This window comes from Botrytis byssoidea (genome assembly GCF_014898295.1).
Source record: "Botrytis byssoidea strain MUCL 94 chromosome Unknown BBYS_024, whole genome shotgun sequence".
Lineage (NCBI taxonomy): Eukaryota > Fungi > Ascomycota > Leotiomycetes > Helotiales > Sclerotiniaceae > Botrytis > Botrytis byssoidea.
The window spans coordinates 340,834-368,831 of record NW_024065865.1 but is presented as its reverse complement, the minus strand read 5'-3'; the positions used below and the strand labels follow the sequence as shown (position 1 = coordinate 368,831).

The following is a 27,998-nucleotide window of genomic DNA, read 5'->3' as shown; positions in this document are numbered from 1 at the left end:
GGGTGTTTGGAGATCTTGATGAGATGCGATGGCGTTGAGATATAATATGATATGCTAAGATGTATCTACATGGGGAGACAAGATAAGATATACAATTAAATCCTCCCCCTTTTTTATCTGAATGAAGGATGATTACTCGGATGAATAACACGATAAAGATCATGGATTCATTCATTTATTCATTTATTCATCCAGAGCTTTGGGTTCTGACTTGCTTACCCAGGTAAGCATACAAGTTAGCGCAAAATGCGGGAGTATAAATACCAAATAGGACGACCATGAATTTATCAATCTACAATCTACAAGTAAGCAAGTCATCATCCTCTTCATTATTATGAAGATTTACAGAAAAGCATCTATAAATACATAAATAACATAGAAATTCACGAAAAAAATCATGTGAAAATAATTAATTGATTAATTTTTATCGAGTAAATAAATGTCGACATAATCTATATTTGAAACTCTTCTTCTTTTTTCTCTTTCCACATAATCCACCTTTCATTCCTAGAAATATTGTCATGATATCTATCATTCAATTGAATCCCATCATACATACATGCATGCATGCATGCAGTACATCGAAGTAGAAGCGAATACACACACACACATAAAACATCAAGCTCATCACTCGGATACCTACCTAGTAATCATTACATTTGGTAGCCTCACCCCTTAGCTGCACCCCAATCCCCAAAAATCCCTCTACATAAAAGCCAAAGCAGATGCACCCATGGCACCCGCAAACACCCATCCTGCAACCCTCAATCCACTCGCATCTCCCTTCTTGGTACTCGACGCACTAGCTGCGCTTCCCGTCGCGGTTCCAGTGCTTGTTGCTGTTCCCGCACTAGCATCGACATCGAATCCACAAACGCCGGTTCCATTCATTTGGTAAGTAGGGAAAAGAACTCTTGGTTCTCCCTTGTCCATTTCGACGAAGAGCGTTCCGTTTTCACTTGCGATGTATGATGTACATGTGATGACTTCTGTCATGTTTGTTCCAGCGTCTGCGGCGCTGTTGATGGCGATGGTGTAAGCTCCTCCTTTAGAACCTTGGTTGGAAAGTACTGAGACAATTTGAACACCATTTGGTCCTTTACGTGTGGCGTATGTGGAATCGTCGCTGTGGAGTAGAATGGATGTGTTGGTGATGTAGTTTGAGTTGATGGAGATAGCGTGGTTACGGAGAGTATTGAGAGTAGCAGTCATAGTGTAGAGAGGAGCAGTTGTGCTTGGTTTACTTTCCCAGAGAGCTTGACGGTTGTATGGAGAATAGTTGCCTTGGAGATGCTGTTCTTGTCCATAGTAGTACTTGGGGATACCATCTGCGAGGATTGTGAAGGCCATTGCGTTGGCTGCGAGCTGTGTTGTGTTAGTATTTCGTTATGAGATGATGAATGGAGGAAACTTACAGTCTCATCATCATTGTAAGATGCAAAACGCGGTTGATCTTGATTCTCAATGAAATTGGCAAGATATTGTGGAGATTTGCACAAAGATCCCACACTCTTGACCATATCGACTAAACCGGACATCTTTCCAGCGGTAAAAGCCTGAATGGTTGTGAAATAAACTGGGTAGTTCTCCAATCCCTCTGTGTACTGTTGATATTTGCAAGTGAAAGCAGCATCACCATCATCTACTTCTCCCAATGGATACACACCGGCCGCCTCGACGAAATCTTGGAAGAAATCATATGTGATTTGCTTAGCACCATCGACTCGAATTCCATCAATGGAGTAATTGGCGACAAGCTCCTTAATCCAGGTTCCTAATGCAGCTGCAATGTCTTTGTTCTCTGTTTTGATATCTGGAGTTGCGACTCCGGTGTATCCCAACCAACAATTTTGATATTCTGTGACGTTTTGCCAATCGACGATTGGGCAGTATGAGTTGTATGATGCTTCATCGTTGAATGGAGCGGGTGAGAAAGCAGAATAATCGATCTTGGTTCCTGCTGTCATGTTGTGGTCTCCAATGTCAACAGCCATCTCACTAGCGACGACATCGACTAGGAGGTACATTTTTCTCTTGTGAAGTTCTGCACTTAGTTTCAACAAATCATCTGCTGAACCAAAGTTTGGATTGAGATCGTAAAGAGACTAGAATATCGATGTTAGAACTTTCCATGCTATCCCAATAGCAAGCCAATTGCATGCGAACAGAGAAAAGCTCTGCCAAGAGAAAACCTACAGTTTGCCAATATCCATGGAAAGCTTGTCCATAAATCGTCGTACTATTGATGTTCAAATTGACTGGACTTATTTGAATGGCGGTGAATCCCATGTTCTGGATATAATCCAGATTCTCCGTGATGCCATTCCAAGTACCTCCACAATAATTTGTGATATTACAAGGAGCATCGAAATCTGCAGATCGATGATATCTATCTGTGATAACCTGATAGATAGATCTCCCAGCCCAATCATCACTACTTGCAGCTTGAGATAAACCCGCGAAGAGGGGAACGAGTGGAATAAGTGAGTACTTCATCGTGATGTTGTGTAAAGCCGAGGGCAAAAGACTGTAACGAATGGAGGTACGGAATAAGAGTAAACTACTCGAAATACAAGTGCAATGCGTACGATACAAACAGAACGAGAGACTGAGTGTATGTATAAAACAAAAGATGTTGAAACAATCACCAACTCTTCAGTTATTTAAAAAAAGACGCAAAACAGAAAGAGTGTAGACAATTTCAAAATCAAAAGAAATCAGAACAAAAGGAAGAGCCAATATAAACCGAAATCAAACCCGATCTTTCCTACAAACCACATCCTACCCCAATTAAGATATCCATACTTTTCATGGTCCCCAAGTGTAAGTGTAAGGGTTGTGATATGGAATACGAGAAGTTAGGGTGAGCCACCCTGAGCCACCAGTCAGGAACAAGTCTCCTGATGATATCCGGACGGCATCAAGGCGTAGGAACTTTGGTGTGGATGATGAGTAAGGTTACATGCATGTATTGAGGATCTTTAACTAAAAGGGTACACTTAGAACTTCCAAGGTTACTTAGGACTTGCACATTTACTATACTTTGTATGAATATCCGAGGGGGTAACCATATGGGAAAGGAACACCGGTGAACGACAATTTCCTTTCCCCCTCGAGATGGAAAATAAATGATGTGAAGGAGATGAAGATATTAATTACAAAGATCACAAGACCTCGAAGCAGAGCAATACAACGCCCGATAAGAAATTGACTTTGCACATTAAAATTAAAATTTGAACAAAATAACAATAACAATAACAATAACAATAACAATAACAATAATATACCAAGTTAAAGTGACGCCCACAATGCGTACCGAAAATTCTATCTATCATCCGTGTTTTCGATAGCCAAGCCATCAACAAATGTTACTAAGTGTAGATCAACCATGCTGCATTAACGCGTCGAGCCGTCCACCTCTCTCATATCACCCCTCTCAGCCCTCTCTCGCCTCTCGGAACTTCTCTCCTCCACTCAATACCAGGAACAGCATTTGAATACGAGATTTCCGTCAAAGCAGCACTCCTACTTCTCGTACTGGACGGGTCAAAATAAAGTTAAGATCTAATGAAATGAACTCCTGGATGAAAGACCCCGTAAGAAGATTAAAAAGATTTCTGCTTCTGCAAACCGGACCGAAGAAATCTGATGTTATCTCTCGACATGTTGTTTGTGTGTTTCTGATACCGTTCGTTGTCAGGGATAAACACGAAAGGTGCGAGTTTGATGGATCGATATATAGTTTGATACCGTATTCAGAAAGTATCAGCAACTCCGCACCCTTTTTCATCGTGGGCTTGCATGTCTTCGAGTATAAGGCCTAGCATCGCCAATCAATCAATATTCAAAAAACCTATCTGAATCAAAATTGAACAAACATGGGCGAAATCCCAGACAAAAATTGTTCCAAATAAACAAATAAGCAATGCTTGGCGAAAAAGCTTGACCAACGCCACCATCCCCGGACAATTTTAAAATTGCGATGGGAAGGGATGAAAATGGGAAATGACGGTGTGCTTATGAGATACCGTTTGCAAGATCTGGGGAAGATGAGATGGTGTGGAAGGAAAGAGGTAAGGCTTCAAGGGATGAGGAGATTAGATTGTTGGTTGGTGACGCGTGGAAGGTTACATCTTGTCTATTCTATCATGGGTACCGGCAGACGGAAGGACTTGTGTCTACGATCGATATACAATTTTGAACCTTGAGCAAATTTTCTATGTAAGATCACCTGTGTATCGAGTTATATTTACTACGTCCAAATCGGGCTTCAGAAGTGATCGAAACTAAAGAAAAGGGAAGTATAGCGACTTTGTTCCCTCAGAGCTCAACTTCCAAATGATTTCTCCCCGTCAAATTCCCCATCATCTCTCTGACCTCTGTTACTCTTCCTACTACACTTTCGAGTCCTCCTCATTGCCCCATACACTCATTAACAACGCCATCAACAAACCCATCAATACCCCCAAGATCACACCTCTCCATTCCCCCTTCACAATTCTCTTCCCCCAAAACATTGTTTCATCAACTTTGACTCTTATAACACTATTCCCCAGTCTCTGTTTCCGTGCACTCTTCAATCCAGGTAGCGCATCATGTGAGTAACTGTTGTTCAACAATTGGTAATTCTGCATCTCGTTTTTCTCTACTTTTTGACCGGCCCAGTGCCCGAGAGTTTTGCGATAGGTCCAGGGACCGGAGGACGGATCATCAATTTGAACAGGAAGCGGTGTGAGGAGGGGGACGCCGTAGCCGCAAGAAGTCTGGACCTGAGGTTCCTGTCAATAATCTTTTCTTTTGGATGTCTCCCATTTGTCTCGAACACTCTATTTCTTGAAGTCAAGAGCAGAATTCTGTTGCGCTGAATCATAAGATGCATTCATGAGAATCAAGGGAAGAAAAAAGAAAACATACCTTCCAAACATCCAACAAGATCACAGCTCTCGCACCATCCACATTCGAATTTCCTATTTTAGCCAGTAGAGGTGCGAATTCGGGTGTATTCCATTCAACTACATGTCCCGTGCAGAAAAATCGCATGATGCGGGGAGTAGAGGTGAAAGAACAGAACATGATTGTTACGCGACTGTTCTCTTGGAGGAAGTTAGTGTGGAGATGGAAAAGTAGGGAATTAGGTTATTGTGGGAGGAGGACAAGGTAGAGAGTAAGGGATATGAATGGACGAACCATAGATATGGCTAATAGTCTCGACTCCCGAACCGGTTGCATCGATACTGTGAGAGCATCAGAACTGTCATCCCAAAACTGGAAGTCCGCGTAGAGCAACAGTGACGATACCAAAGGTGTATGAAATTGACGAATAGAAGAAACATCACAATACAGATTTCAGACGGTAAAAAGAAGGACAATTACGGCATGTCCTACCAAGATCGATGACCACTACAGCCACACGTCATGGCAGCGCTCCGGATGTTCGTACTTCCCACTTCCCCATCACGAAACCCGAAATATCATCCTATATTTCACCTCGACGACGTCCTTTATCAACACATCACTCCCAAACCCCAACAATATCATAACAACGCGGAAAAGAAACATTAAAATGAAGCAAAAACTCACTAAGCACAACTATTCGGTCCCAGAATCTTAAACGTCGCATCGCTAATCACCAAAATATCAGTTAACATTATCTCTTCCCTCTTTCCTTCTCTACTTTCCAACTCCCTCATTTCATCATCCACAACCCCCCGAAAACAAACCAACTTAAAAAAAAACACCACTCACGGCAACCCCTTCGGACTGAGATTAACATGCTTCCCAAACGTCGGCGCCGACCCCGTAAAGAAAACCGGTTGAGCCATGGCCCAATCCGCCAATTCTGGAGAGATGGATGGGAAGTATTTGACCATTTCTCTTGATTGTGACTTCTATTTTCTTTAGTTCTTTGTATTTCGAAACTGAGGAACAGAGGAAGAATGCCAAAGACAATTGAGTAAATGAAAATTCGAGGGTTTCGGTCAGATGGATGAGGAATTTATATGTATATGTATATGTATATATGTAAGTAGGATGAGTGATGTATACGATTGATTCCCTCAGAAAGATAATGCAATTCTACAAGTGCATACACAAGAGAAAGTCAGATTCGAACAAAAGAATTTCCAACAATACAATTGATGTCGAACAAAAGAGACACATCTATCCATCCATCAACCTGAGTCACAGAGTAAGAACGACGCGGTTGTGCGGGGTAGGTAGGTATTAGCACCACGCATAGACACATCAAAAGTCCCCGAATTTCCTAGATATTCAATTGGAGGCCCTTTGCTTTACATGCTTGGCGGTGAACTGATCCATTCCTGTAATTTCACATGTTTTCCACAAGCTATGACTTTGAAAATTTAAAAATGCAACGACTCGAATTCGTATCATCATCTTATATGCTTATGCTACGCTTCATATACCATGCCATGCATTTCTTAAACCATCTCTCATCAACTCATCACTCATAAGGTCTAAGATCCATAGATACCTTTCATTCCACACCTATTCCGTGTCAAATAGCCAGATCAGGCCGAGCCAAACCCATCATCTCGATTTAGATTTAAAAAAACAAAAGACAGAAACCAGATTCAACTAATCTTGTACAGGGGTAATGTGACCAAACAGACGCCTTCATAAAATGCCGACCTTTAAAAAACAAACGCCTAAGTGGATATCCAGTATACATCTTCTGAAGTTGGAGAATGTATCGACAGTAAAGAACGCGTGGTATAATTAGAGGAAGTAATCTCCAGCACCTCTCCGACCGGCTGGAACTGCACGTTGATCTTCTGGTACGGCACTGAAAATGCTGAATTTAGGATTGAGATCTTCTCCAACGTTCATAATTGAAGCGACGTTGCCACATCGGTAACAGTAGTTAGGAGCTGACCAGACAGTAACGACAGATTTTTGTGCGAAATGATACTGAAAAATGTTAGCATATCTCTGTTCTCATCTTAGCAGGTAAAATAACATACCTTGTATCCTTCATTGACAAGTTGATGAGCACGAGCAATAAGCTTCAAACCATTGACATGATTGAATTCATTGGCAACCTTGTCTCCAAATAGCCATCCAGCCCCGCGAGGAGAAACAGCCCAAGTATCAACATCCTCAGGATCACTCCATACCAAATCACAGAAAGCACCCTCATGAGGAATTTCTTGAGCACGTGCAACAACTCTGATTTGATCAACAGTACGAATTTCTGGACTCAAACCACCATGGACGCAAAGAACTTCTCCATCAACAACTGCTGCAAGCACGAGGAAGTCGAAAACCTGACAACAAGATTTCCAAACCGAAGCATTACCGTATTTTTGTTGACATTCTTCGTAGAACCCATATACTTGCGTGATTTGACGAGATTCGTGATTTCCGCGAACAAGAGTAATCTTATCAGGATATCTAATATCGTTAGAAATGGGTCAGACTTAATGAAGTGATTCACTTACGTAGCTTTCAAGCACATAAGTAATGTGAAAGTTTCCAGACTGAAATATCCTCTATCGACGAAATCACCCAAGAAGATAAAATTTTGGTTCCCATTTCCAGAGACTTGATTATTGTTGACATTAATCCCGGAATCTGCTCCAGAACTCGTACTGCGATTTGATCCACCTGCAGTGCGTGGTCGTCCTCGAGGTTCATCATCGTCATCATCATCATCGCCTCCACTTGCGCTTTCCACACCACTGTCACTACTTCGTATCTTCTTCTTCAATTTTGGATCTGTAATTTCAGTAGGTGGTTCGAGCGCATCCGTGTTGATCACAGTGGTGGGGGCTTGAACATTTGTCTCGCCCGGCATACCACCAGCAATACGGAAGAGTTCAAGTAAATCGTAAAATTGTCCATGGATATCACCACAAATGGTAACAGGGGTTGCGACAGGCTGTATATTTGACTCTGTTGAGGGATGGATCAGTACGAGAAGATACAAAATGATGATTCAGAAGGATATTACCTTCCATCAAGCACTCCTTTACCATTTCACAAAGTTGTTTCATTGCCCACTCTGGTAGATAATGACATTGTTTCGCCTCTGCTAACCACTCCTCCAGACCGGAACGAGGTCCCAGTTTCGCAGCTCCAGGGCGGGGTACCGTAGGACTCATATTGTGTATTCTGATAAGGTGATGGCGAAGTCTTGAGCTTCCTTTTGGATGGGTGAACAAGTAGGATCAAATTGTGACCTAAAATTTCTCGACTTTAGGAGAGTTGAGTCTGTTCCTGAATCCTCTTTGAGCTGTGCCGGGTTTTCTAAAATCGTCTCGAGTTTGCAGGTATATCTTGTTGGTACGGATGCTTTTTCAACAATTCTCACTCTGGAATTGTCGCAATTGGTTTGTTGAATGCCCTCTTGAAAGTTGATATTGGCTTTCTGGGAGTTGTCGTAATCGTCTTGATGAGATTGTTCGTAATCCTCCTGATAGAATACCTCTTCAACTGCCTCATCTGAGAGTGTACTTGGAATCATGCTGCGCTATGCCTGATATCGTATTATAACCGAAGAAGTTGACATAGATTATGTGAATGGTGACCGTATTCTCGGTGGTTAGGCTTTCCGACCCAAGGGCATTCATTCCCTTAGAATTGATGCCCCACGTTTTTAACCTTATCAGCAATCACATATTCGAGTATAATAATGCTATTGCCTACTTGCACAAACATAATATAAGTCAGTTGGCGACTTTTCCAACAGATGGGCGTCGCAATTCTTTACATCAGTGTGCTTCTCATGAATCTGCGAGCCCGTACAGATTAGAGAACGTGAATATCAATTGTTCGGACCCACAGGCCCCAGATCATTCGGCGCAATAATCTGATGGAAAGTCGACCTCAAAGTTTCATCCGTTATACAACTACCATTCAGAATGGCTACCACAGCAGGATCCCGCAATAATACCAATGGTGTTCTTTCTCTTACAACTACTCAGACATCGGGAAATGCATCCAAACAATCTGCTAGCAAGCCAGCAAGTTCCAAAACGAAACTCATTGTGCGCAGACTGGCTCCCGGATTGACTGAGACTGAATTCTGCTCATTACTCGGTGACGAATGGAAGGTAGGGCAAGGGAAGGTTGATTGGTTTCAATACAAACCAGGAAAGGATTCTAAAGAGTATGTTCTTCCGCGAAGACTGCGCCGACATTACTTACAAACACATACAGCCCTTCCAAACCATCACGCCCCTCTCGAGCATATCTTCACTTGACCAATAGTGACCATCTTTTGCCATTCTCCGACGTTGTGCGAAAATCGAGTTTTGAAGATGCAAAAAATACATACACAAATTCTTGTCTTATTGGACCACCCACTGTAGAATTTGCGCCTTACAGCAGAGTCCCTGCAGGTCTCAAACGTCGTACTGATGCCCGGGCTGGAACAATCGATCAAGATCCAGAATTCATGGCATTTTTGGAAGGTTTGGCCAATCCAGTTACTACAAAAGAAGTTGACGCAGAGGGCGAAGATCCCCCAACAGGCAAGGCCGAGAAAGTCACAGTGACTCCCTTGGTTCAATTCTTGAAAGACAAGAAGGCCAATAAAACGAAGGAATCGGCAGCCAAAGCAGCAAAGAAGCAGGAAACATCAAAGTCCAAGACGAGTGAGGGATCGAATTCTACAGGTGATGGGAAGAAGTCCAACAAGGAATCCAAATCCGACAAAGTTGCGGCCACACAAGAAGCTGTCAAGATTTTGAATAGGGAAGCTGGCAAGAGAACAGCAGCTGCATCAACCTTATCGGCAGCCTCCGCATCTTCTCAATCTACAGCTGAAAAGAATGTACCTAAGCTTGATACTTCTAAAATTCCTGCAAATGAAAGACAAGCCGTTGTCGCTGCTCACGTTCGTATGCTTCGACGTGATCTCGGACTCAATCCTTCGCAGGCGCATCGTCGCATCAAACGCGATACAGCTAGTGCAGTAAAGGCGGAGTCTACTGAAAAGCCCACCACAAATTCTAACAACAACGCGTCTTCCCCAGCTACTCCTACAACACCTACAGGTCCAAAAGTTCCTCCCGCTCAGCCTAGCGCTCAAGCAGGTGGCCGAAGATCTAGGAGAGGTAACCAAAATCACAATACCGAATCGTCTACCAATAAGCCATCAACTACCACTACTTCTGCCCCAACCACACCTATGGTTTTGCTAAGAAAGCCCGATAATCAAAGACCCCAGCAACGGCCAAGTACCGCCACTTCTCAGCCTTCATCTACTCCCCAAGTTCAATCCAAGCCAACTCCAAAAGTTACTCCAGCCACTTCAGCTACGGTACCATCTCAACAGGCTACTTCAAACCGAGGGTCAAAAGCTCAGGTCGATGTTTCATCCAAAATTTCCCGACAAGCTTTCATCAAACATGCCAATCCGTCTCAAGGTGTGACCGAAGCATTGCTAAAAGAAGCGTTAGAGAAGTTTGGCAAAGTCTCCATGGTTGAGATAGACAAAAAGAAAGGCTTTGCATATGCCGATTTTGAAGATGCAGAAGGTTTAAAGAAGGCAATGGCTGCGAATCCAGTTTCCGTGGCTCAAGGCACCGTTCACGTTATGCCACGAAAGGGGAATACCGCAAATCCTGTACCACGTGCTGGTCCGGCCCCAAGAGCACCTGCTCCGTCACCTGCTAATCCCGCTCCGCGTGGCGGTAGAGGTGGAACTATGGGTAGGAGGGGTGGTAGAAACGGAGGCGGAAGAGCTCGTGTGGACATTCCAGTCGCAGACTCGTCAAAATCTTCTTCAGCCGCGAACTCTTCGAAATCAACCCCAGTCACGCCTGCAGGATCAACTCCCAAGTGAAAACCACCTTATTCAGAATGATGGTTCAACAAATTCTTGAAGAGTAGTTAGCAATGGTTCGCCAATCTATGGAAAACATAAGCCACCGTCGGAAACACGAGACTTCCATGCATCACTGAAAGTATCTATCAATATACCTCAGAGTTATAAAAGCCTACGGATAACATTCAAAACAGCACCTAGATTTATTCTCAGCTTGTCCAATTTTGGTCTGAAGCTCAAAGGGATGGGATTATGTGTAGAAGAAGCATAATTAACAAGCATGCGCGCAAGGCCATACGAGGTGGCGAGAGGGGAGAGCTAGGAAGTATTGATTCCGCGGCGGTAGGAGGGTTTGACAATAATACGAATACACGACTCCCCAAATAGGGTAACGTGTCTGATCTAGTATTACGTAGCAAAATTTTGAGATCACTCATTGATCCTTTTCTTATGGATGCATTCATTGACATACTTAACTCTTATGCTCAACAAAGCGAACCGTGTCATGTGAAGTGGCTACCGGCCAATGTATAACCTGCTCTTATCTGCTCGGTGTCATTGCCTGAACTTCTCACACTCCTTCCCGCTCTCAGCTCCCAATCCCGGAGCTGGCATGTTCGTATGCTACGCGAAGTTTTTCTCCTATATAACTCATTCGCCTCTAGTTTCTTTCTGTAGGTTGACAAATAAGTGGAAAACGTTCGAATCGATGATCATGTGGCCCGGCCCAAAATTGTAGGATGGTGCAAAGTTTTGTACTGGTTATGGTATGTAGACTCTGAGGGTGCTCGATTATCTGATGTATAAGTTTAATTTTTGTCATCTAGTTATATTTTTGTTGTCATTGGTATTCTTGTTGCAGTTTTACCTCATACTGTCGTCTGGTAATTTTGAATAACACTAGGTAGAGTTTCCTCTGGGACCAAGAAGTGGCAAAATTAGTGTCTTCATATTGTTAGAGGAAACGTGAATCAATAGCCACAGCCTACATTCGTATATCATATGTCTGACTTCGGAAGTGTTTGCATCTGGATTGAGGATCTTATGAGCCTTTTTAAGGGAATCATATGAGAAACAAGATTGCCCACAGTGTGTAGCTGGTAGTGAATCATCTTGTGCTATTTTTCTTGTGATGAGGGCCCCGTTAGATGTTTCGTGGGTGCGGAGTGGGAAAGGGGGGGGTAGGTGAATTTGATATTCTTTGGGGAGTAAGGAGTGTTTAGAGTGCGTTCCGCTAGTATATAAGGGCTGTAAAATCGGGATATGGAAACTGCAACATAACATGGGAATTCTTTCAACATGAGATTGATGGGGTACGACGAACAGATTGTTCTTTCGGCCAGAATCATCTTTCGTAGTCCTGATTAAGAATGTTTGACTAAGAGATATCAGGATTCTCAGTGAAAAATTGAAAATTCAGTGAACACTGTTGATGGACCGATGCTGTCGTCTTTTCATTTGAGCTCTTATTGACGATGATTTGTTGTCATTTTATCTTACCTATTGTTGCATCGGGCATTGAAAGATGTATATTTATTCTAAAAAAAAGCGGATAATTTGAGAAGGTCTTTCGGGGGGAGGAATTAGTTGGCAGATTTGCACAAGTGGATTATGAAGCCTTGTCTTCTACTCGCTGCGAAATTGATGATTCATTGGCCGGTTATGAGAGCAGAAGACCTGGCTTATAAGTACGGGAGAATGGAAGTTATTGATACTTCAGGAGTGTGTCTTGACTAGGTAGGAAGTGAATCATTCGTAAAGACTTTAAAATGTAGTGTGACTTGTGTTATTCATTCACCACCATCCTGTGCGGGGTCCTCTTAAACCATCTCTGCGGATTGGGAAGCACATCTTCGGGGTGCTATATAAAGACTCTGCATTGAAAGGTGAATTGAAGTCTACGTTTTAAAGAGTGGATCAATTCCCGGCAAGGACGCGAATTGCAACGAATATCAAAGTTTGGAATTGGAAATTATTGCGAGTACGAAGCCATGCAGGTTCGGCTGATAGTCAGTTAATTGGAAGAGTCAATACCTAGTGAGGACTTCACAACCTTGCGAATACCCAATAACTCAGCAATAATGCTAGATCCAGATCAAAATGTTCTCTTTGCTCAACTAGACCGAGACTCCAATTTTTTTTAATTTATGGCCCCTAAATATCAAGAAATATCAACTTCTACTTACGAAGACGACATTGCCCCCCCACCTAGCCCTCTAGTCTTTCAAAATTTGAGGTGCATCTTCACATTAAATGTTCCTGCGGAAGCATACGATTCCAGAATCCTCATTGATGTCAGGAACGAACGGAAAGGATCATGAAATAGTCATCTGGATGGTTCGATACCTCGGACGCTACATCGATATAGAACAATAACCATGTAGTATACTTATACCCTACCTGAGAAATTATCGTCTGTCATTGTGCATGCATGGATATATGATAGGTCGTCGCGCCCTGATTGGAGTCTCTGTACTTCCTATAGAATTTTCTCGTCTGAATTTTGCTGCTCTTCATTGTGTCATTTTAAACATCTTTCTGCTTCATTTCAAGGGCTCATGCATGTAAACAGATTCGGAATAAAATTGGCAGACGGTGTGGGTATGCGACAGGCTTGTATCTAAACTCCCAAGATACCAGATAGGCCATTTTCTAGGAGACCATAGATACAACCACCAGATTGCATCCCTAAGCAAATGTGAGTCCTAGCTGATTGTTTTGTCATTGGAGCTGACTTGACGTTCAATGGCCACGAAATTGGTGTCTTGCTTATGTCATCACTTACTTAAGCTTTAGACATTTCCCAGTTCAATGACCAACTTTTTCTAAATGTAGAGATTTAGTCAACATTGCTTGATGATTCTGCATCGTCCTTGTGAGATTCCAGTTCGATTTATTCTCGGAGGATGGCCCTCTTTTCAATGTCTAAAAATCCAGCTTTCGAAAAATGTGTTGTGCCAGCAGAAAGCTTTATGACTCCGTGGCCATATTCAAAATGATTAACTTTTGGCTAGTAAGATCGAATCAGACCGTCATAGTAATCCCATCGTCGGCATCGATGTAAGTTTGGACCTTGATGAACTTTTATATCATTTCATCCGAAACAAAAACCAAGAACCTCGGTATGACAAGAAAAGACCCGCTTTCGAGCCGGCGATACGTACGTATCGGGAGTGTCACCAAACTAGGGCAAACCCGTTGCTCAACAAATTCGCAATTCTTCAACATGAGGATCCCCTGAGCAAGAGTGCCGCGTTGGCAGTCTTGGTTGGCCTGGTTTTGAAAAGTTTTTTTGCACATTTGCCCAGTCGGCGGATTCGCGGGATGATATAAACTTTTAGTGAAAGATTTATCATTCAGCAAATTTCATCCTCTTTCATTTCTATTCTTCGTTCAAATTTTTTTGATGTATTAGAATCTCCAATTGCGATGGCAAGTGCAACAAAAATGGTACAACCAAAACCCCTCTCTGCTTTCAATAGACTATCACCCTGCGTCTATTTATACTCACCTACCACTACCACCGCACCACCTGCATCTGATCCATCAACTATCCTTCTTTGCAGCTGGAACAATGCCGCTCCAAAGCATATCTCCTACTACACCAACTACTATACCAATCTCTTCCCTCTCTCCCGTATCGTCCTCTGCACTATGAAGACTTCTCAGTTTCTTCTCCAGTCCGAAGCTCGACGACGAAAAGACGCCGCTCCTGCTATTGATGCTTTATTTTCTGAATCATCAGATCAAGAGGCGAGGTTATTAGTCCATTGCATTAGCAATGGAGGTGCTAAACGATTTTACGGAATTGCCGGGTTATATCAATCTTTGAAAGGAAAACCGCTTCCTATATCCAGCATCGTATATGATTCTTGTCCATCCCTTCCGTGGTTTAAGCGAGATTTGCACGCGCTTCTCCATGTGCCTGGAGCCAAACTGCCTTGGTTGTTATATATACCCCTAGCAGTCGTTGCGATTATAGCTGCATCAATAGTGTACTTTATCGTACATTTTTGTCCACATTGGGTGTGGAGAGATTTGGTGAGGGGACCATTGGAGGGTTTGAATGATGAGAGGCTGGTAAGGAAGGAAGCTACTAGGGGGTATATCTATAGCGAGGAAGATGATGTCATTGAGTGGAAAGATGTCGAAGAGCATGGAGAAGCAGGTACTCTGAAAGGGTATAGGGTTGAGAGGATCAAGATGGTTGGAGGAAAGCATGCGCAAATGTTCAGAGGCGAAGGAGGTGAGGATGCTTACTGGGGGTTTGTGAGGAAGCTGTGGGTGGATGGATTGAAGGAGGTCTGAACGATACATGTGTCTCGAGATGCTTGTTAGAGCGCATCAAGTTTTGTTAGTATTTTTGTTGCAAGTGGATCGTAAAATCTACACTTCCTAGCAATATTTTGAGAGCATGGTGATTGTAGAATACTTGATCCCCGCAAATATTAAAATGAAATATCGAGAAATCTTAGGATGCATTAGACTGGAAACTACATCGTTTTCAAGGTGCTTTTTGGTCTTGGAGGCTGCTCAACGCTCGAAAATTCCATTGATGCTTCTGACATCTTAGCTCAGAGATTCCCTAACAAATTCTCGCGTAGCTCCTTTGGCTTCTTGGTCCAATCAAGAGTATCGTTGCTCAAACTTACACGTGCACCCGGGTAAAAAGAGAACTCGCCATTTAGACTTTAGATGGAAACTTCAGGGGACAAACAGGATACATAGACTCACCGCCTACTAATATGCAAAACTGCTGCGAAAATCTCCATCTGGGCAAAATTCATACTATTTCTAATCCGCACGCTCTTAGCCCGCATCAAGGTACCGGCATTGGTAATGTGGAATAGCGGTAACAAGGTCGGCTTTAATGGCTTTAGCTGGCTTCCCCGCATGCTAAGACGAGCCTCTGTAAGAAAGCTTCAGTCTACATGATGACCGCTTGCGGCCGCATCTCCTAGAGTCCTACAGTATATAGGATGACAAGATGCCGCCACAATGCGCAACCATTAATAATCTGCATAGCATAGGATACAGAATCACCGCATCTCATCCGAGACTCAGCGTTTGTTTTGCATAACTAGCCGCTTGACCGCTAGACATATACGAGGTTCAAGTGGGATAGATCTTCACACTGGGAAGCCGGTGAGTGATCGGAAAAGAAGTATTTTATGTATGTATGTAAGATTCAAAATCCCGTGTCTGCGTTGTTGTGCTGTCGGTGCATTGAGGGATTTATGCAATCGTTGCGTGTGCCTTGCTTGTACATAATTATTGTTCAGTCACGTGCGACTTGTGCCAAGTTTTCGGACTGGTGTCCGACGTGCTGAGAAAAGAGTACGGCCTCATCCATCCATCCACCTCCCACGTTTGCAGAATTAGCATGTCAAGATGTTCTTTGTTTGGCAACCGTTTGGTCCGCGAGTTTGATTGAATCGGTTCGTGCCCAATATAACGAGTTCCCAGCAAACGATGGTTCTCGCACTCACTCAACGTCAAATGAAAGCTCTTCCCTAGCATAGGAAGCGTCATCACATATTTCGAAACATTCTAATTCTAATCATCATCACATCCGAGTGTTGCATTCATCTAGCCTTCACAAACTCTGCCTTGCAGAGATCCGCTCCACTATACCACGTTTTCCATGCCTTTTCCGTGTGTTTTTTCATTGTTCCAGCCACTGAGTTCATTATCAGCGACAGGGTCTGGATGACTTCGCCGCATTTCCAGCCATATTCTCAAGCCATCAAACCATTAGATGTTCCTCCAATAACGTTACGATTGCATCGTGACGAAAGACCAACATGTGGCTGAAAGATTTAGGATTTATCTCGTGAAGTGGCTAGTTTGGAAAGTTCTGAATGTGGAATGATGCTATGGGAAATCTGACATCAGCATTTTGCACTTTGAGAAGCCAAGCTTCCCTGGGAAATTGTTTTGCAAGACATTGTTCAAATGATATCGGGTCTTTCGAAAATGATTATGCCTCAGCCTTATATTTGGGGGCCGCACAGCCACTCCACATTGTAGTGGTTGAGAGGCTCGAAAGTTGGTCACACAGCAGGTTATGCTCTGACACTTTTCGTTTTGAGTCAAAGTTATCGAAAAAGCGTTATTGGATATGGTAAAGCTTTGGTTCCCGCAAGTTTACAGGAGGGGTAAAATCCCCTGAGCGAAACATTTATCCTTGGACAGCTGAGTGGCTCGTACTTTGGGAAGCTTTGTACGACAGGAGTTGTGTTTCTGTATGGGGGAGGAGACAATTGTTGGGTATGCATGATTTTCTGCATGGAGGGGCAGTGGAACAATTGACAAGAGAATAGGCACTACAAGGCAAGTGAGACTTTTTTCCTTTACCATGTCCCTTGTCCCTGATTTTAGACGTTTCACTGAAGATGTGGCGAGGAGTTCCTATTAAATGGACTTACATATGACACACAGACGGCTAAATCGCTTTGTCAGGCATGAATCAGATCGGATAAGATGCAAAATGAAGTAATCCAAACGAGGAGGCGTTTCTCTATCTCGGCCTTCACAATCCATGAAAAAGAATTGACGCCGAAGCCGCGAATTTCTTCTACAATATTCCGAAATCCTCTGTCGTGTTTTCATAGCCTTGTTAATCTTGTTTTGGGGTTTCTATTCGGATCCAGATTGTGACAAAAGTATTATCGTCTTGCCACATGATGTTTCACAAGGCTGTGCGTAAATTCGATATTCTTGAGATGTGCTAGAGAAATTTTGCAATTTGCCTATGCCTGGTCTACTACGCGCGTGAGCTCTCTTGATGTAGGCAACTACACATATATTGTTAACCTCTCCCTTCTTATTGAACAATCCGAGAAGTGCATCATCCAATACTGTTTCTACACATACATATATACGCGCTTCTGAAGCTGGAGGTCATACTTACTTGCATATTCAGCCATTTCAATCAATTTTCAAATGAGGACCCGTTAAGCACATCAAGATCTGGTCGTTGTCAAATACAGTTAATCTCACATCTCAACTTTCACCAATTCACTGGGATACATCAAATATCCTTCTTCGTCTACTATTTGATCCCAGAATTCCCAAACCACAAAATCAAAATTCATAATATAAATGTCCTACGATCGTCCTCGCTCTCGCGGATTCTTCGAACGCGATCGTCACGGCCACGAACGCATCATTTTCCGCTCAAACTCAAACTCAAATTCTCATCGTCGCTCCACTTCCCAACCCCGCACCATGGTTCATGAATTAGCAAGCGATCTTGAAGATCGCAATGCTGAACTACAAGCTGTTGCAGAATCACTCAAAACAGAAATGGCAATTGCAGAGAGTAGGAACTGGCAACTGATTTCTGATAATAGTGCTTTACGAGATATCGTGCAGGTACTCAAGGGAGACAAAGAAATTCTGAGAAGAGAGAGTGAAGAGAAGAGTATAGATATCGAATACCTTGAAGAAACAGTTGCGAAATTGGAGGAGAGAGTTAGATTGATGAGAAGGGGTTTGACTGGGCGAGGAATTCTGAGTGAAGGGGGGTTGAAAGAAAGACTTGAGGATAAAGTTGGCGAGATCGAGAGGTTGAGCGAGTTACTCAAAGTTATGGATGATAAGCTTAGTGAGAGGAACCGGTGGTTGGCGGAGAAGGATAATAAGTTGGGTCAGTTGAAGAGGTGGATTGTGAGTAAGGGATTTCGTGTTGAGGGGGTTTGAATGGGGTTTCCAGTTGCGATATTGGATTCTAGATGCCAAGTCTATTTCACGATTTACGGTTTCAGATTCAACATCCAAGAAGATGTTGATGTTTTGCGTTTCAACGACAACGACAAGGAGGCGGATGTCCATGAACTTTTTTGGCGTTAACTTATACCAAGCACTGGGAATGACAGTACCAGAGAGGGCCACAGAACGTTCTTGTGCGGCGAATACTATGTACGTACTATACGCCACACCTATGCACCAACACTCACAGACTAATGATCCTTAGGAAGAACAACCAAAAAAAGAGGGGAGGATTTATTCACGATGCTGTTGAATGCTTTGATATTTTGATACCTTGTAGCTGCTTAGATTTAGTCTGCTTGTTTTTTATTCTTCAAAATGGATGTATTGAATTTAGTTTCTTGCACTTGCACTTGCCCTTGCCCTTGTACACTGGTCTAATTCTTGGTCGCCAGCTTTTAGTCTACTTCTGTTGGTTTGATCCCTTGAATGATGGAGATGGAATGATGGAGATGGAAAGATGATTGAACGTTCTCGAATGATATCGGCGCTTATTCATTGGTGCTTTTCCTTTAGTTTTAAATCCTATACACAGCGGCTTTATGTATGTACAATTGGAATGCAAAAATTTATGACTTCCCTTCTCGCTAATTGGCATATGCAAATGTACTCAACCCATTTCATGGTATAAGATATGTGAGTATCCGTGCCCTACCCAAAAGAGTCGCCTCGAAAGGGAAGCGAAAAAAAAAGGATGACCATTAGAGTTCAGATGAGGGGTCAAGAGGGGTTGCACAGTTCTGCCTCCGGGCTTCTACACATTGACGGCATGGACAGACGGGTCAATTAGGGTTGATTTGGGACCCTGCTTGAAGTTGCTGGTTATGTAATGTGACAGTTTGATATATGGGCTATGGATGTACAGAAAAGAATCATGGAGAGATACATACAAAAAGAAAAGAATAGATATCGTGGGGTTAGCTTCTAGTTTTTACAGAAACTTGTTCTGATTCACATGTCGACATTCCAGTGGCCGATTTTCCAGCGTCCATCCAGGAAATATAATGAACCACACACCGAGTACAAGTAATAGCTTCAAAGCATGTCATTATTCCTCCATCTAATTTTCATAAACGATAAACGATAAGAAATGCATTTCACTCGTCACACTTTCATTAATCGATGCATATTTGACGTCAAACTCGCGTCTCGGCAGTTTGCTAGTTTCCTGTCTAGGTCTCTTAGCATAGGTTACATCGCCATAGCCTATCGATTCGTGAAATCCAAAAAGACAATTGAGACTTTTGACACGTGAAAAATAGGCAGGACGGGGGTGCGAAAGGGGAAAAGGAGGGGGAAGAGTCATAAAAACTGTACGTGTTTTTATGTAGAGTCCCGTGCTATGGACGGATGGTTGGTTAATTGTTGGAAATGAGAAATTGGGGATGCAAAGATTGGTCGAGCAAGAGAAACGATTGAAGGCATACCGTGTGAGTAATTTGGAAAGTATTGGAGGGAGGGCTTTTGCATGTACAAACAAAAAACAATGAATTGTTCAATCGAAATGTACCCCTTCATGCAGCCACCCCGCATCACCACCTCACGCACCAACATGTTGTCTAATTCGCATGCCACTTTTCAATTTCCTTGTTTGATATTTTATGCGTACATAACTTTGTCATTACTCTTATTCATATCGTTGTTCCGTCCTTCCTTCCAATAAGTAAGAAACGAAAAATTTCCACTCTTTGAGGCTCAAGCCTTCTTAACTTTGTGTTCCAACTTCAAACCGTCCTACCCACAATACTAGCATCTGTAAGTACAACGTTGACCCAACTGACAATACTTTAATTCTTATCCTTGACACCTATTTTCTCAACACCCTAGATAAGATAATTCCGACCTTTGCCGAATTGGGCATTTCTAACCTAATCCGTATACAGTACTCGAGGTACCCAATAAGTTGTGCTTAAAAATCTACTCATTGATTAACAATCGAGGAATTTGATGTCAAGGAATAGGCACAGCCTAAATTTTATCCCTGGAAGAACCTATTAGCGGTCTGCCCTGGCGTTTTTTGACTAATTGCGAACGATTCTTGCGAATTCAAAATCCCGAAAGAAGAAAACGATTTAGACAAGGCTAGAGAAACATCTAAACACTGCCTCTTTCCTGGGGTCAAATGGGTTGTCAGAACAAGGGCTTGAATTTTCTCGATCGTTCGTTAACCAATCAGCGTGATTAGACGTGGAAAAAGCCACGAGGAGATAGCTGAGGAAAGGATGTTTGAGACTGAGTCACCATCATTTGATGGTTTACGAATGATTCGGACATGGAATTGGGATGTTTGGATTCTAGCTAAGGGTTGAAAATACAGTAAGTTTGGGGGCCCAAAAAGTAATTTCATTCCTCATCCCTTTCTTTACACTACCATTTCGAGACATCGGAAATGGCAAATGGGTCTTCTCCGAGTAATAAGATGCTTAGAAGATGACAAAAAGAGGAAGGAATGAACAAAACATCATCTGGCGATTGGATTTACGCCAGAAATATGCACAACGGGATGATCAGCCAGGATCCACTTCGGTGAGATCATTAGGAAACCATCCCTTTTCCACCCCGGTTGCGCCATGAGCTGCGAAGGAAAAGTGCGAAATGTCAAATACCCCAGCAGGACTGAGGCTGTGATTGGAAGCTCGAATCGAGTCAAGGCAGAAAGGGTACATGGTTGTTTCGAAACCCGGATGCTTTGTAGGCAGGTACTAGGCTAAGCACAAGAACGATAGATAATAGACACCGGATTTCGAAGAAGAGTCATATGTTTATTGATCCTTCTTGTGTTCATTTTCATGGGGCAGGTTGGCTACGGTATTGTAATGATATGGCTATGTATCGGATGGCTTGGAAATTGGTGTAGAATAGGAGTATATATCTGATAAATTTCCGGCCAGGAATGAGGAATAAAAAAGAGGTGTTTCTTGTTCAGCCTTATATTTATTGATTCGATTCCCATCTACATCTACATCTGCATCTACATTTATCTTACCTGCAAAGAATATTCTCGAATAGAATTGGTCTTATTTATCCATTCACATCAGCGACGAATAGATTACTTTCGACCGCATCAATACCCATACCCGCTATCCAATTATTTTCCCGCTCTCATTTGATTTATCAACCGCAATCTGATATCTTCGGGTCAGAAACACAACGTACGATTGGTACGAGTTGCTTCGGAGCAAACCTTTCAGGTTACACAAATAGTTACAGTGGTACATAAATGTACCTTTGTACACAAACACAGCATCCTCAGCATGTCTTCTAAGCCCGTCAAGAAAGTGCACTACACTTCGTCCACCAAAGGATCTTCAGTTCACGGCGGAACTCCTTCATCACCACCCATTACATCTAAACCCACATCCACACCCCGTCGTCCCTCGTTCTCTCACCAACGCCACCCTTCTGATTCCGGAGTCGGTTCCTCCTCTTCCAATTCTGCTACTGCAGCAGTAAATTCAGCATCTTTCTATACCGACGCCGATCGCGCACAGCAGAGTCAAAATGTTCATGCCCTGAATGAAGTACTCAGTACACTCAAGGAACGCGTCAAATCTCTCGAATCGAAGAATGGCGATCTAGAAGAAAGATTGATAGAGAGCAATCGGGAGAAACGAGAGCTCCGTCGTGAAAGAGATGAGTCTCTCCGTATAATTGAAGATCTGAAGAAAGAGAAATCTCGAGCCAAAGACGGACGAGAAGCAAAAGAGAGTGATGGAATTCGAGTCCGTGGATCCGATGTCGATGTTAAGATTACACCTGAGAAGAAGGAAAGAGGAGAAAGAATTCCAGTAACAGTTGAGAGAAACACGCCACCCATGACACGCCGCGAAAAAGAACGCGATTCGGAAGCTAGGAGGAAAGAAGAAGAAAGACTTAGAGGACAACATCAGGCCAGAGAGCGAAGAACAAGCTATAGGGATGCACCTCCTTCTCCACTCTATCGCGACGATGAAAGGGATATTAATCCTATGAGTCCCAGCTCTCGATGCAGAGACGAAGATCTTCCCTCCTCGCGCGAGAAACGCAACTCGGGTACTCCTTCAACGGCTAAAATGCAGAACCCATTCACGCCATTGAGCTCCATGGCAGCTAATGCGGTTCCGGGACGAGCAAGAAGAGCGAGTGTTAGCTATGGGACTTCCCCGAGTGGATATATGAGTGCGCCACAAGGATATCCGGGTATGACGATGGGGAGTAGCTATGGAAGGAGAGAGAGAGATGAGGTACCTTATATTAGGGGGGAGGTACCTGTTAATGTTGGCGCTGGAGTTGCGGGGACGAGAGGATCAAGATTGAGTGGTGGGAGTGTAGGGAGTGCGAATGATGATATGTATCCCAATGATGGGAAGTATCATCCTTATCCTTTGAATCATTGATGGATGGCGGTTTTTTTATCGGATTCTTCTTCTTGGACTTTGCGATTTGGGCGATTGATTGTTTGACGGTTGAAAACGAAAGTTTCGGGTCAACGAACTGGACATGTATTTTCTTTTCTCTTTTGCACTTTACATCTGGTCTGGTTTGCGACACGCGTATGGATTGGTTTGCGGTTTCTTATGGATGGATGAAAACAATACCCCTTATAAAATAAAGAGAAATGAAGGAAAGGGGGGAATAGGACGGAATGGTATGGGAAAGGACACACGGTACATATAAGAATGGCGCGAGCCTGGAAGGAAAGGAACGGAAATGGTCGGATGGTTTGGGTGGATAATGACTCTAGGTTAGAAACACACACTAGATAGCTATTATTTTTTATGCCAGATACTCGATGTTTAGATATTGGGATGAATACTTTTCAGAAACTTTTGTGAATATTTGTATCTGAACTTTTTGTGAGTTAAATTGGGTTCGTGACCGAATAGAGAAAGTGATTGCATTTCCCACTTGGGATACTCTTGCTGAGGATAGTGAGTTCGATAATCGTTCGAAATGACTGTTTCAGATATTCCATCATCACAAAGATACAGACATGTACACCCGAGAAAGATGCGATTAGGCTGTAAACTGTGATCTATGATGTGTCTTTCTCGGCCGAATAGTCTATCCGCTACTCTTCCACAGGTCTGGTCGCACCAGTCATAAACCCAATCGCGGCCTCCAAAATGTTTCTCACACTCCCCAATTCTGATTCTGTTCTCGGAGTATATATCATCAGATATTCCGCAGGCATCTTTAATGTACCAGCAAAGGTCATTCTTTCACCCCAACCCTTCTCAATCACATCTTTGCAATCCCTAGGCGAGAGTACTGCGTGCATCGAATAATCCACATTCTTTCCCTCTGTATGGACATGTGCTATCTCTCGTTTCGTTTTCCGTGCCGGGAGATGAGGTGTTGGGACATTCTCTGCGATTAAGAGGGCGTCGCCGTGTTTTTCGAGGGCAGATGTAGTCAAAATTACGTGGTCAGGATAAGTTTTGGCTAGGTTGATGATGGTTTGATTGATCAGTCTGTGCATTCCATATTCACCGAATTGATTGATCTGCCTGTGGGGCACTACCTATCATGGCTTGTCAGTAGTTCGTGCAGATTGATTTTGAGAATAAGCCTCAAGGTACCCATTTGCCCTTCTCAGGTCTGGGACCTTCTCGAATTGGTAATGGTTGTTTCAGAAAGCTCCGTTGGCCAAGTGCCCCGCATTTTGCGATCTCAGTGGGATCGTCGTAGCATGCAATATCGAAAGGTTTGCTTTTGAAATGCCGGAGGAAGTATTGGACGAGTAGGTAGCCGAATATATTGCTAGGCAGGGCATTTTCTTTGAACTCTAACCAGCCATGGTAATCTGCGCGAGATGATTTGAACATCACGAGAGCATATGACAGTCGGTTGACCTCCAGAAAGATGTCGTAGGAGTCATCTTAAGAGCGGATGAATTTTGAGATTGATGATCGGTGGATTAGCTGGCTTGTGCTTACAGCTTGATGCCCCTGTAACGCAAGGCCTTCATTGGGACGTAAAAAGTGGTATCACTCAAACGAAATCAGATATTGAAAGCATTGATACTGTGATATTACATAATGATAGCAATGTGATCTCAAACACGAATTGATTAATTTGTACGATGAACCGAAAGTTTCCGAAACAATCTTGAGCCTTGGTTTTTTGATTCAATATCGAATATTGAAAGGAAGGCATATTTTAGATGAACCTGATATTGCGTTCGCCTGAAGCAACACTAGAACGATGCCCGCCCGCATTTGCAATCCCAGAAACAGACACGGGTGCCAGCAAGCCATTTTTCGATATTGTGATGGTTTAAGTAATATAATTGGTCGGTTTTGTAGCCTTTACAAGTGGGAACGGAGGACGATCCCTTGCCCGAGCCCAGTCTGGATATTCCTTTATCTGCTCTGGTGTTGGTCCCCATTCATCAATTGCAGACAATATGAAGCCAGCACCAAGAAGGATCGTGATATATGTAGCAATCGAACGGTGTTGTTTGACTACCCCTTTCGTCAACCAGTCTGTCGTTCGAGGGCCCTCAAACAAATAGCCATCTAGTGGCCAGACGTCTCGACCTTCCGCATCTTTAATCCAGTCAGGGCTTCGTGGGGCAGTCCAAATGGGATGCTCCACAGAAAAGATGAAAGCTCCTCCAGGCTTCAGTGATTTATAAACTTGCTCGACAAGAGATGGTAGATTCTCGATGTAATGAAGAGCTAGAGAGCTGTAGGCAACGTGAAACTCATTTGGAGATATCTGTAACGTTTCCAGATCGGCTTTGCAATAACTGATAGAAGCATCTTCTGGGTACTCTCGTGCTCGAGCTAACATCTTCTCAGACACGTCTATACCTTGAACAAATTTTGCACCATTTTCTCGCGCCCATCTACACATCCAGCCAAATCCGCATCCAAGATCTAGAAAGTTCGATCCCTCAAGGCTTGGTAACCAAGAACGTAGCACTTCAAATTCAGGAGCCTTTTCCAATCCATGAAGAGAGCGTGGAAGCTGAGCATAAGCCTTGAAAAAGTCCTCTTGATCGTAGATATTTTGTGCCATGATGTGATTCTGCGATCAGAAGTCCAAGCAACATGGATTGTTTTGAAATTCTTGTTCCCAATAGTAGGTGTATGATCACCTGTAGAAACCCAATAATCACGCAATATGTAACTTACCTGGCAAATGGGCGATTGAGAAGAAAAGTCACCTCTTCCCGCAGTCTCCATAGGTACTTGAGAAACGGTACTTTATCGTTCTTCAATGTGATACAAAATTTGCACATGTGAGCCTTCTTCAAGAAGAGCCAGAGCCTCCATTTGATTCCATCATGACGGATTGTCAAATCCAACATTGATGTAGATTGTTGATCGGGAATAAGGTGACTTATCATAAATGTTTAAAAAATTCCGCTGGGCAGCGGGGTTGCGGAGGGAGGATACGCTAGATGGCGGGGTTTCCGCATAGAAACCGACATCGGAGCGGATCTTCCCATTGATCAAAAACATTGTTTCAATTGAAGTTATTCGCATCTAATCACGATACAAACAGAGCATCATGACTGACCATACCCCTTCTCAAAGATATCTGTCGACCAGAGGTGGCGACTACGGATTATCATTCGAAGAAGTCGTGCTGAAAGGTCTCGCTGCTGATGGAGGATTATTCATTCCTGAACAAATTCCATCAGTACCTGAGAACTGGGAGTCAAAATGGAAGAACTTGTCATTCTCTGAACTCGCATTCGAAATCCTTTCCCTCTATATTTCCCCTTCCGAAATCCCACCTGCAGACTTGAAAGATATCATCAATCGAAGTTACTCTACATTTCGCGCTCCAGAAACTACACCTCTCGTTCCTCTCAGCGAAAAGGATAATTTATACCTTTTAGAATTATTCCACGGTCCTACGTTTGCATTCAAAGATGTTGCATTACAATTACTTGGGAATCTCTTCGAATACTTCCTCATTAGACGGAACAAAGGCAAGGAGGGAAAAGATAGGCATCATCTTACAGTTGTTGGGGCTACAAGTGGTGATACTGGATCTGCAGCTATCTACGGTCTTCGAGGCAAGAAGGATGTCTCAGTCTTCATCTTACATCCAAAGGGTAGAGTCAGTCCTGTGCAAGAGGCTCAAATGACCACGGTTTTGGATGCCAATGTGCACAACTTGGCTGTTGAAGGCACTTTTGATGATTGCCAGGTGAGTCATACATCTACATATATTTGACATATCTAATAGTTCTCAGGATACTGTCAAAGCTCTATTCGCGGATCCGCAGATCAACGAGACAATGAACCTTGGAGCCGTCAATTCTATCAATTGGGCAAGAATTTTGGCACAAACCACATACTACTTCCATGCATACTTCTCTCTTCAAAAGTCGTCTGGATATAAACCCGAAAACAAAGTCCGCTTTGTGGTACCTACTGGCAACTTTGGTGACATTCTGGCTGGATATTTCGCAAAGCGCATGGGTCTACCAGCTGAAAAGCTTGTGATTGCGACTAACGAGAATGATATCTTATACCGCTTCTGGAAGACAGGACACTACGAGAAGAAGGCGGTTCATGGTGTCGAAGCTGAAGGTGGACTTGTTGAAGATGGAGTCAAAGCACACGAGGATGGTGTCAAGGAGACTCTTAGCCCAGCTATGGATATTCTTGTCTCAAGTAACTTTGAGCGACTACTGTGGTTTTTAGCCTACGAGTATGCCTCTGGCGCTGGTATGGACGATGAGTGGAATAAAAAGCAAGCCGGCCAGGAAGTTGAGGTTTGGCTCAAACAATTGAAAACAAATGGTGGGTTCAATGTCCAGGATGAAATCCTCAAGGCTGCGAACAGAGATTTCGACAGCGAAAGAGTCAGTGACAAGCAAACCATCGACACAATTAAGGACTTCTATACTAGCGGTTCCTACGTTTTGGATCCACATTCAGCCATTGGTGTAGCTGCTTCATTACGATCCGTCTCCCGCTCACCAAATGCATATCACATTTCTCTCTCAACAGCACACCCAGCCAAGTTTGCAAATGCAGTTGATCTTGCATTGAAGGATGAAAAGAGCTTCAGCTTTGATACAGTGCTCCCTAAAGAATTTGTTGGGTTAGAAGAAAAAGAGAAACGAGTCAGAGTTGTACCCAGTACTTCTTGGGAAGATGTTCGGGCAATTGTTGTCGAGGAGGTCGAGGCAGAATTAAAAGGAACTTCATGATATCCATATTACTGTAGTATAATAGGTCAAATCACCTCCAATAACTTTTCGCGACTCACATCCCGGTCAAATTGTGAAATCTGCAGCCAGAAACCCTTTTAATGCAGCAATGCCTCACTCTAATGATTGGCTTGCTAATTGAGCTGTGTGAGGCTTATCTCTTTTCGATGCTGAGTGCAGCACAGCACTTAAATATATGTTTATCGCGGCTCACTCTTTTGCTCCCATTATATACTAATCTTTCAATTATTCATCATTCATCTTCTCAGAGAA

At 43.1% G+C, this 27,998-nt stretch overlaps 10 protein-coding genes across 10 annotated transcripts; 5 read left to right on the top strand and 5 right to left on the bottom strand.

The window, feature by feature from the left end:
* Positions 1-705: 705 nt before the first annotated feature.
* EAE97_009881 (uncharacterized protein) lies at positions 706-2,496 on the bottom strand (the record flags this gene model as incomplete). The annotated part of the gene is made up of 3 exons (XM_038880396.1): positions 706-1,365; positions 1,416-2,105; positions 2,197-2,496. The coding sequence occupies 3 exons, from the start codon at positions 2,494-2,496 to the stop codon at positions 706-708; spliced, it is 1,650 nt and encodes a 549-aa protein (XP_038728763.1).
* Positions 2,497-4,152: 1,656 nt separating this feature from the next.
* On the bottom strand, positions 4,153-6,218 carry EAE97_009880 (uncharacterized protein). Its single transcript, XM_038880395.1, has 5 exons — positions 5,746-6,218; positions 5,581-5,622; positions 5,188-5,234; positions 4,915-5,093; positions 4,153-4,769 (listed from the first exon to the last, which is right to left on the bottom strand). The coding sequence occupies exons 1-5, from the start codon at positions 5,868-5,870 to the stop codon at positions 4,395-4,397; spliced, it is 768 nt and encodes a 255-aa protein (XP_038728762.1). The 5' UTR covers positions 5,871-6,218; the 3' UTR covers positions 4,153-4,394.
* A 520-nt stretch (positions 6,219-6,738) lies between these two features.
* Positions 6,739-8,123, bottom strand: EAE97_009879 (uncharacterized protein; the record flags this gene model as incomplete). The annotated part of the gene is made up of 4 exons (XM_038880394.1): positions 6,739-6,930; positions 6,984-7,413; positions 7,461-7,914; positions 7,973-8,123. The coding sequence occupies 4 exons, from the start codon at positions 8,121-8,123 to the stop codon at positions 6,739-6,741; spliced, it is 1,227 nt and encodes a 408-aa protein (XP_038728761.1).
* A 759-nt stretch (positions 8,124-8,882) lies between these two features.
* On the top strand, positions 8,883-10,810 carry EAE97_009878 (uncharacterized protein; the record flags this gene model as incomplete). The annotated part of the gene is made up of 2 exons (XM_038880393.1): positions 8,883-9,130; positions 9,181-10,810. The coding sequence occupies 2 exons, from the start codon at positions 8,883-8,885 to the stop codon at positions 10,808-10,810; spliced, it is 1,878 nt and encodes a 625-aa protein (XP_038728760.1).
* A 3,429-nt stretch (positions 10,811-14,239) lies between these two features.
* Positions 14,240-15,100, top strand: EAE97_009877 (uncharacterized protein; the record flags this gene model as incomplete). The annotated part of the gene is made up of 1 exon (XM_038880392.1): positions 14,240-15,100. The coding sequence occupies one exon, from the start codon at positions 14,240-14,242 to the stop codon at positions 15,098-15,100; it is 861 nt and encodes a 286-aa protein (XP_038728759.1).
* Positions 15,101-17,896: 2,796 nt separating this feature from the next.
* Positions 17,897-18,496, top strand: EAE97_009876 (uncharacterized protein; the record flags this gene model as incomplete). Its single annotated transcript, XM_038880391.1, has 1 exon — positions 17,897-18,496. The coding sequence occupies one exon, from the start codon at positions 17,897-17,899 to the stop codon at positions 18,494-18,496; it is 600 nt and encodes a 199-aa protein (XP_038728758.1).
* Positions 18,497-21,819: 3,323 nt separating this feature from the next.
* Positions 21,820-22,941, top strand: EAE97_009875 (uncharacterized protein; the record flags this gene model as incomplete). Its single annotated transcript, XM_038880390.1, has 1 exon — positions 21,820-22,941. The coding sequence occupies one exon, from the start codon at positions 21,820-21,822 to the stop codon at positions 22,939-22,941; it is 1,122 nt and encodes a 373-aa protein (XP_038728757.1).
* Positions 22,942-23,615: 674 nt separating this feature from the next.
* Positions 23,616-24,372, bottom strand: EAE97_009874 (uncharacterized protein; the record flags this gene model as incomplete). Its single annotated transcript, XM_038880389.1, has 2 exons — positions 23,616-24,068; positions 24,127-24,372. The coding sequence occupies 2 exons, from the start codon at positions 24,370-24,372 to the stop codon at positions 23,616-23,618; spliced, it is 699 nt and encodes a 232-aa protein (XP_038728756.1).
* Positions 24,373-24,823: 451 nt separating this feature from the next.
* On the bottom strand, positions 24,824-25,570 carry EAE97_009873 (uncharacterized protein; the record flags this gene model as incomplete). Its single annotated transcript, XM_038880388.1, has 1 exon — positions 24,824-25,570. One exon carries the CDS (start codon positions 25,568-25,570, stop codon positions 24,824-24,826), a length of 747 nt encoding a protein of 248 aa, XP_038728755.1.
* A 495-nt stretch (positions 25,571-26,065) lies between these two features.
* On the top strand, positions 26,066-27,725 carry EAE97_009872 (uncharacterized protein; the record flags this gene model as incomplete). Its single annotated transcript, XM_038880387.1, has 2 exons — positions 26,066-26,713; positions 26,760-27,725. The coding sequence occupies 2 exons, from the start codon at positions 26,066-26,068 to the stop codon at positions 27,723-27,725; spliced, it is 1,614 nt and encodes a 537-aa protein (XP_038728754.1).
* Between the last annotated feature and the right edge of the window lie 273 nt (positions 27,726-27,998).

Coding starts and splice junctions, on each gene's coding strand:
- EAE97_009880 (XM_038880395.1), bottom strand. CDS start 5,870: ATGGTCAAATACTTCCCATCCATCTCTCCAGAATTGGCGGATTGGGCC. Junction 5,623..5,745: donor CTCAGTCCGAAGGGGTTGCC/GTGAGTGGTGTT, acceptor TTTGGTGATTAG/CGATGCGACGTTTAAGATTC. Junction 5,235..5,580: donor GGACCGAATAGTTGTGCTTA/GTGAGTTTTTGC, acceptor ATGCTCTCACAG/TATCGATGCAACCGGTTCGG.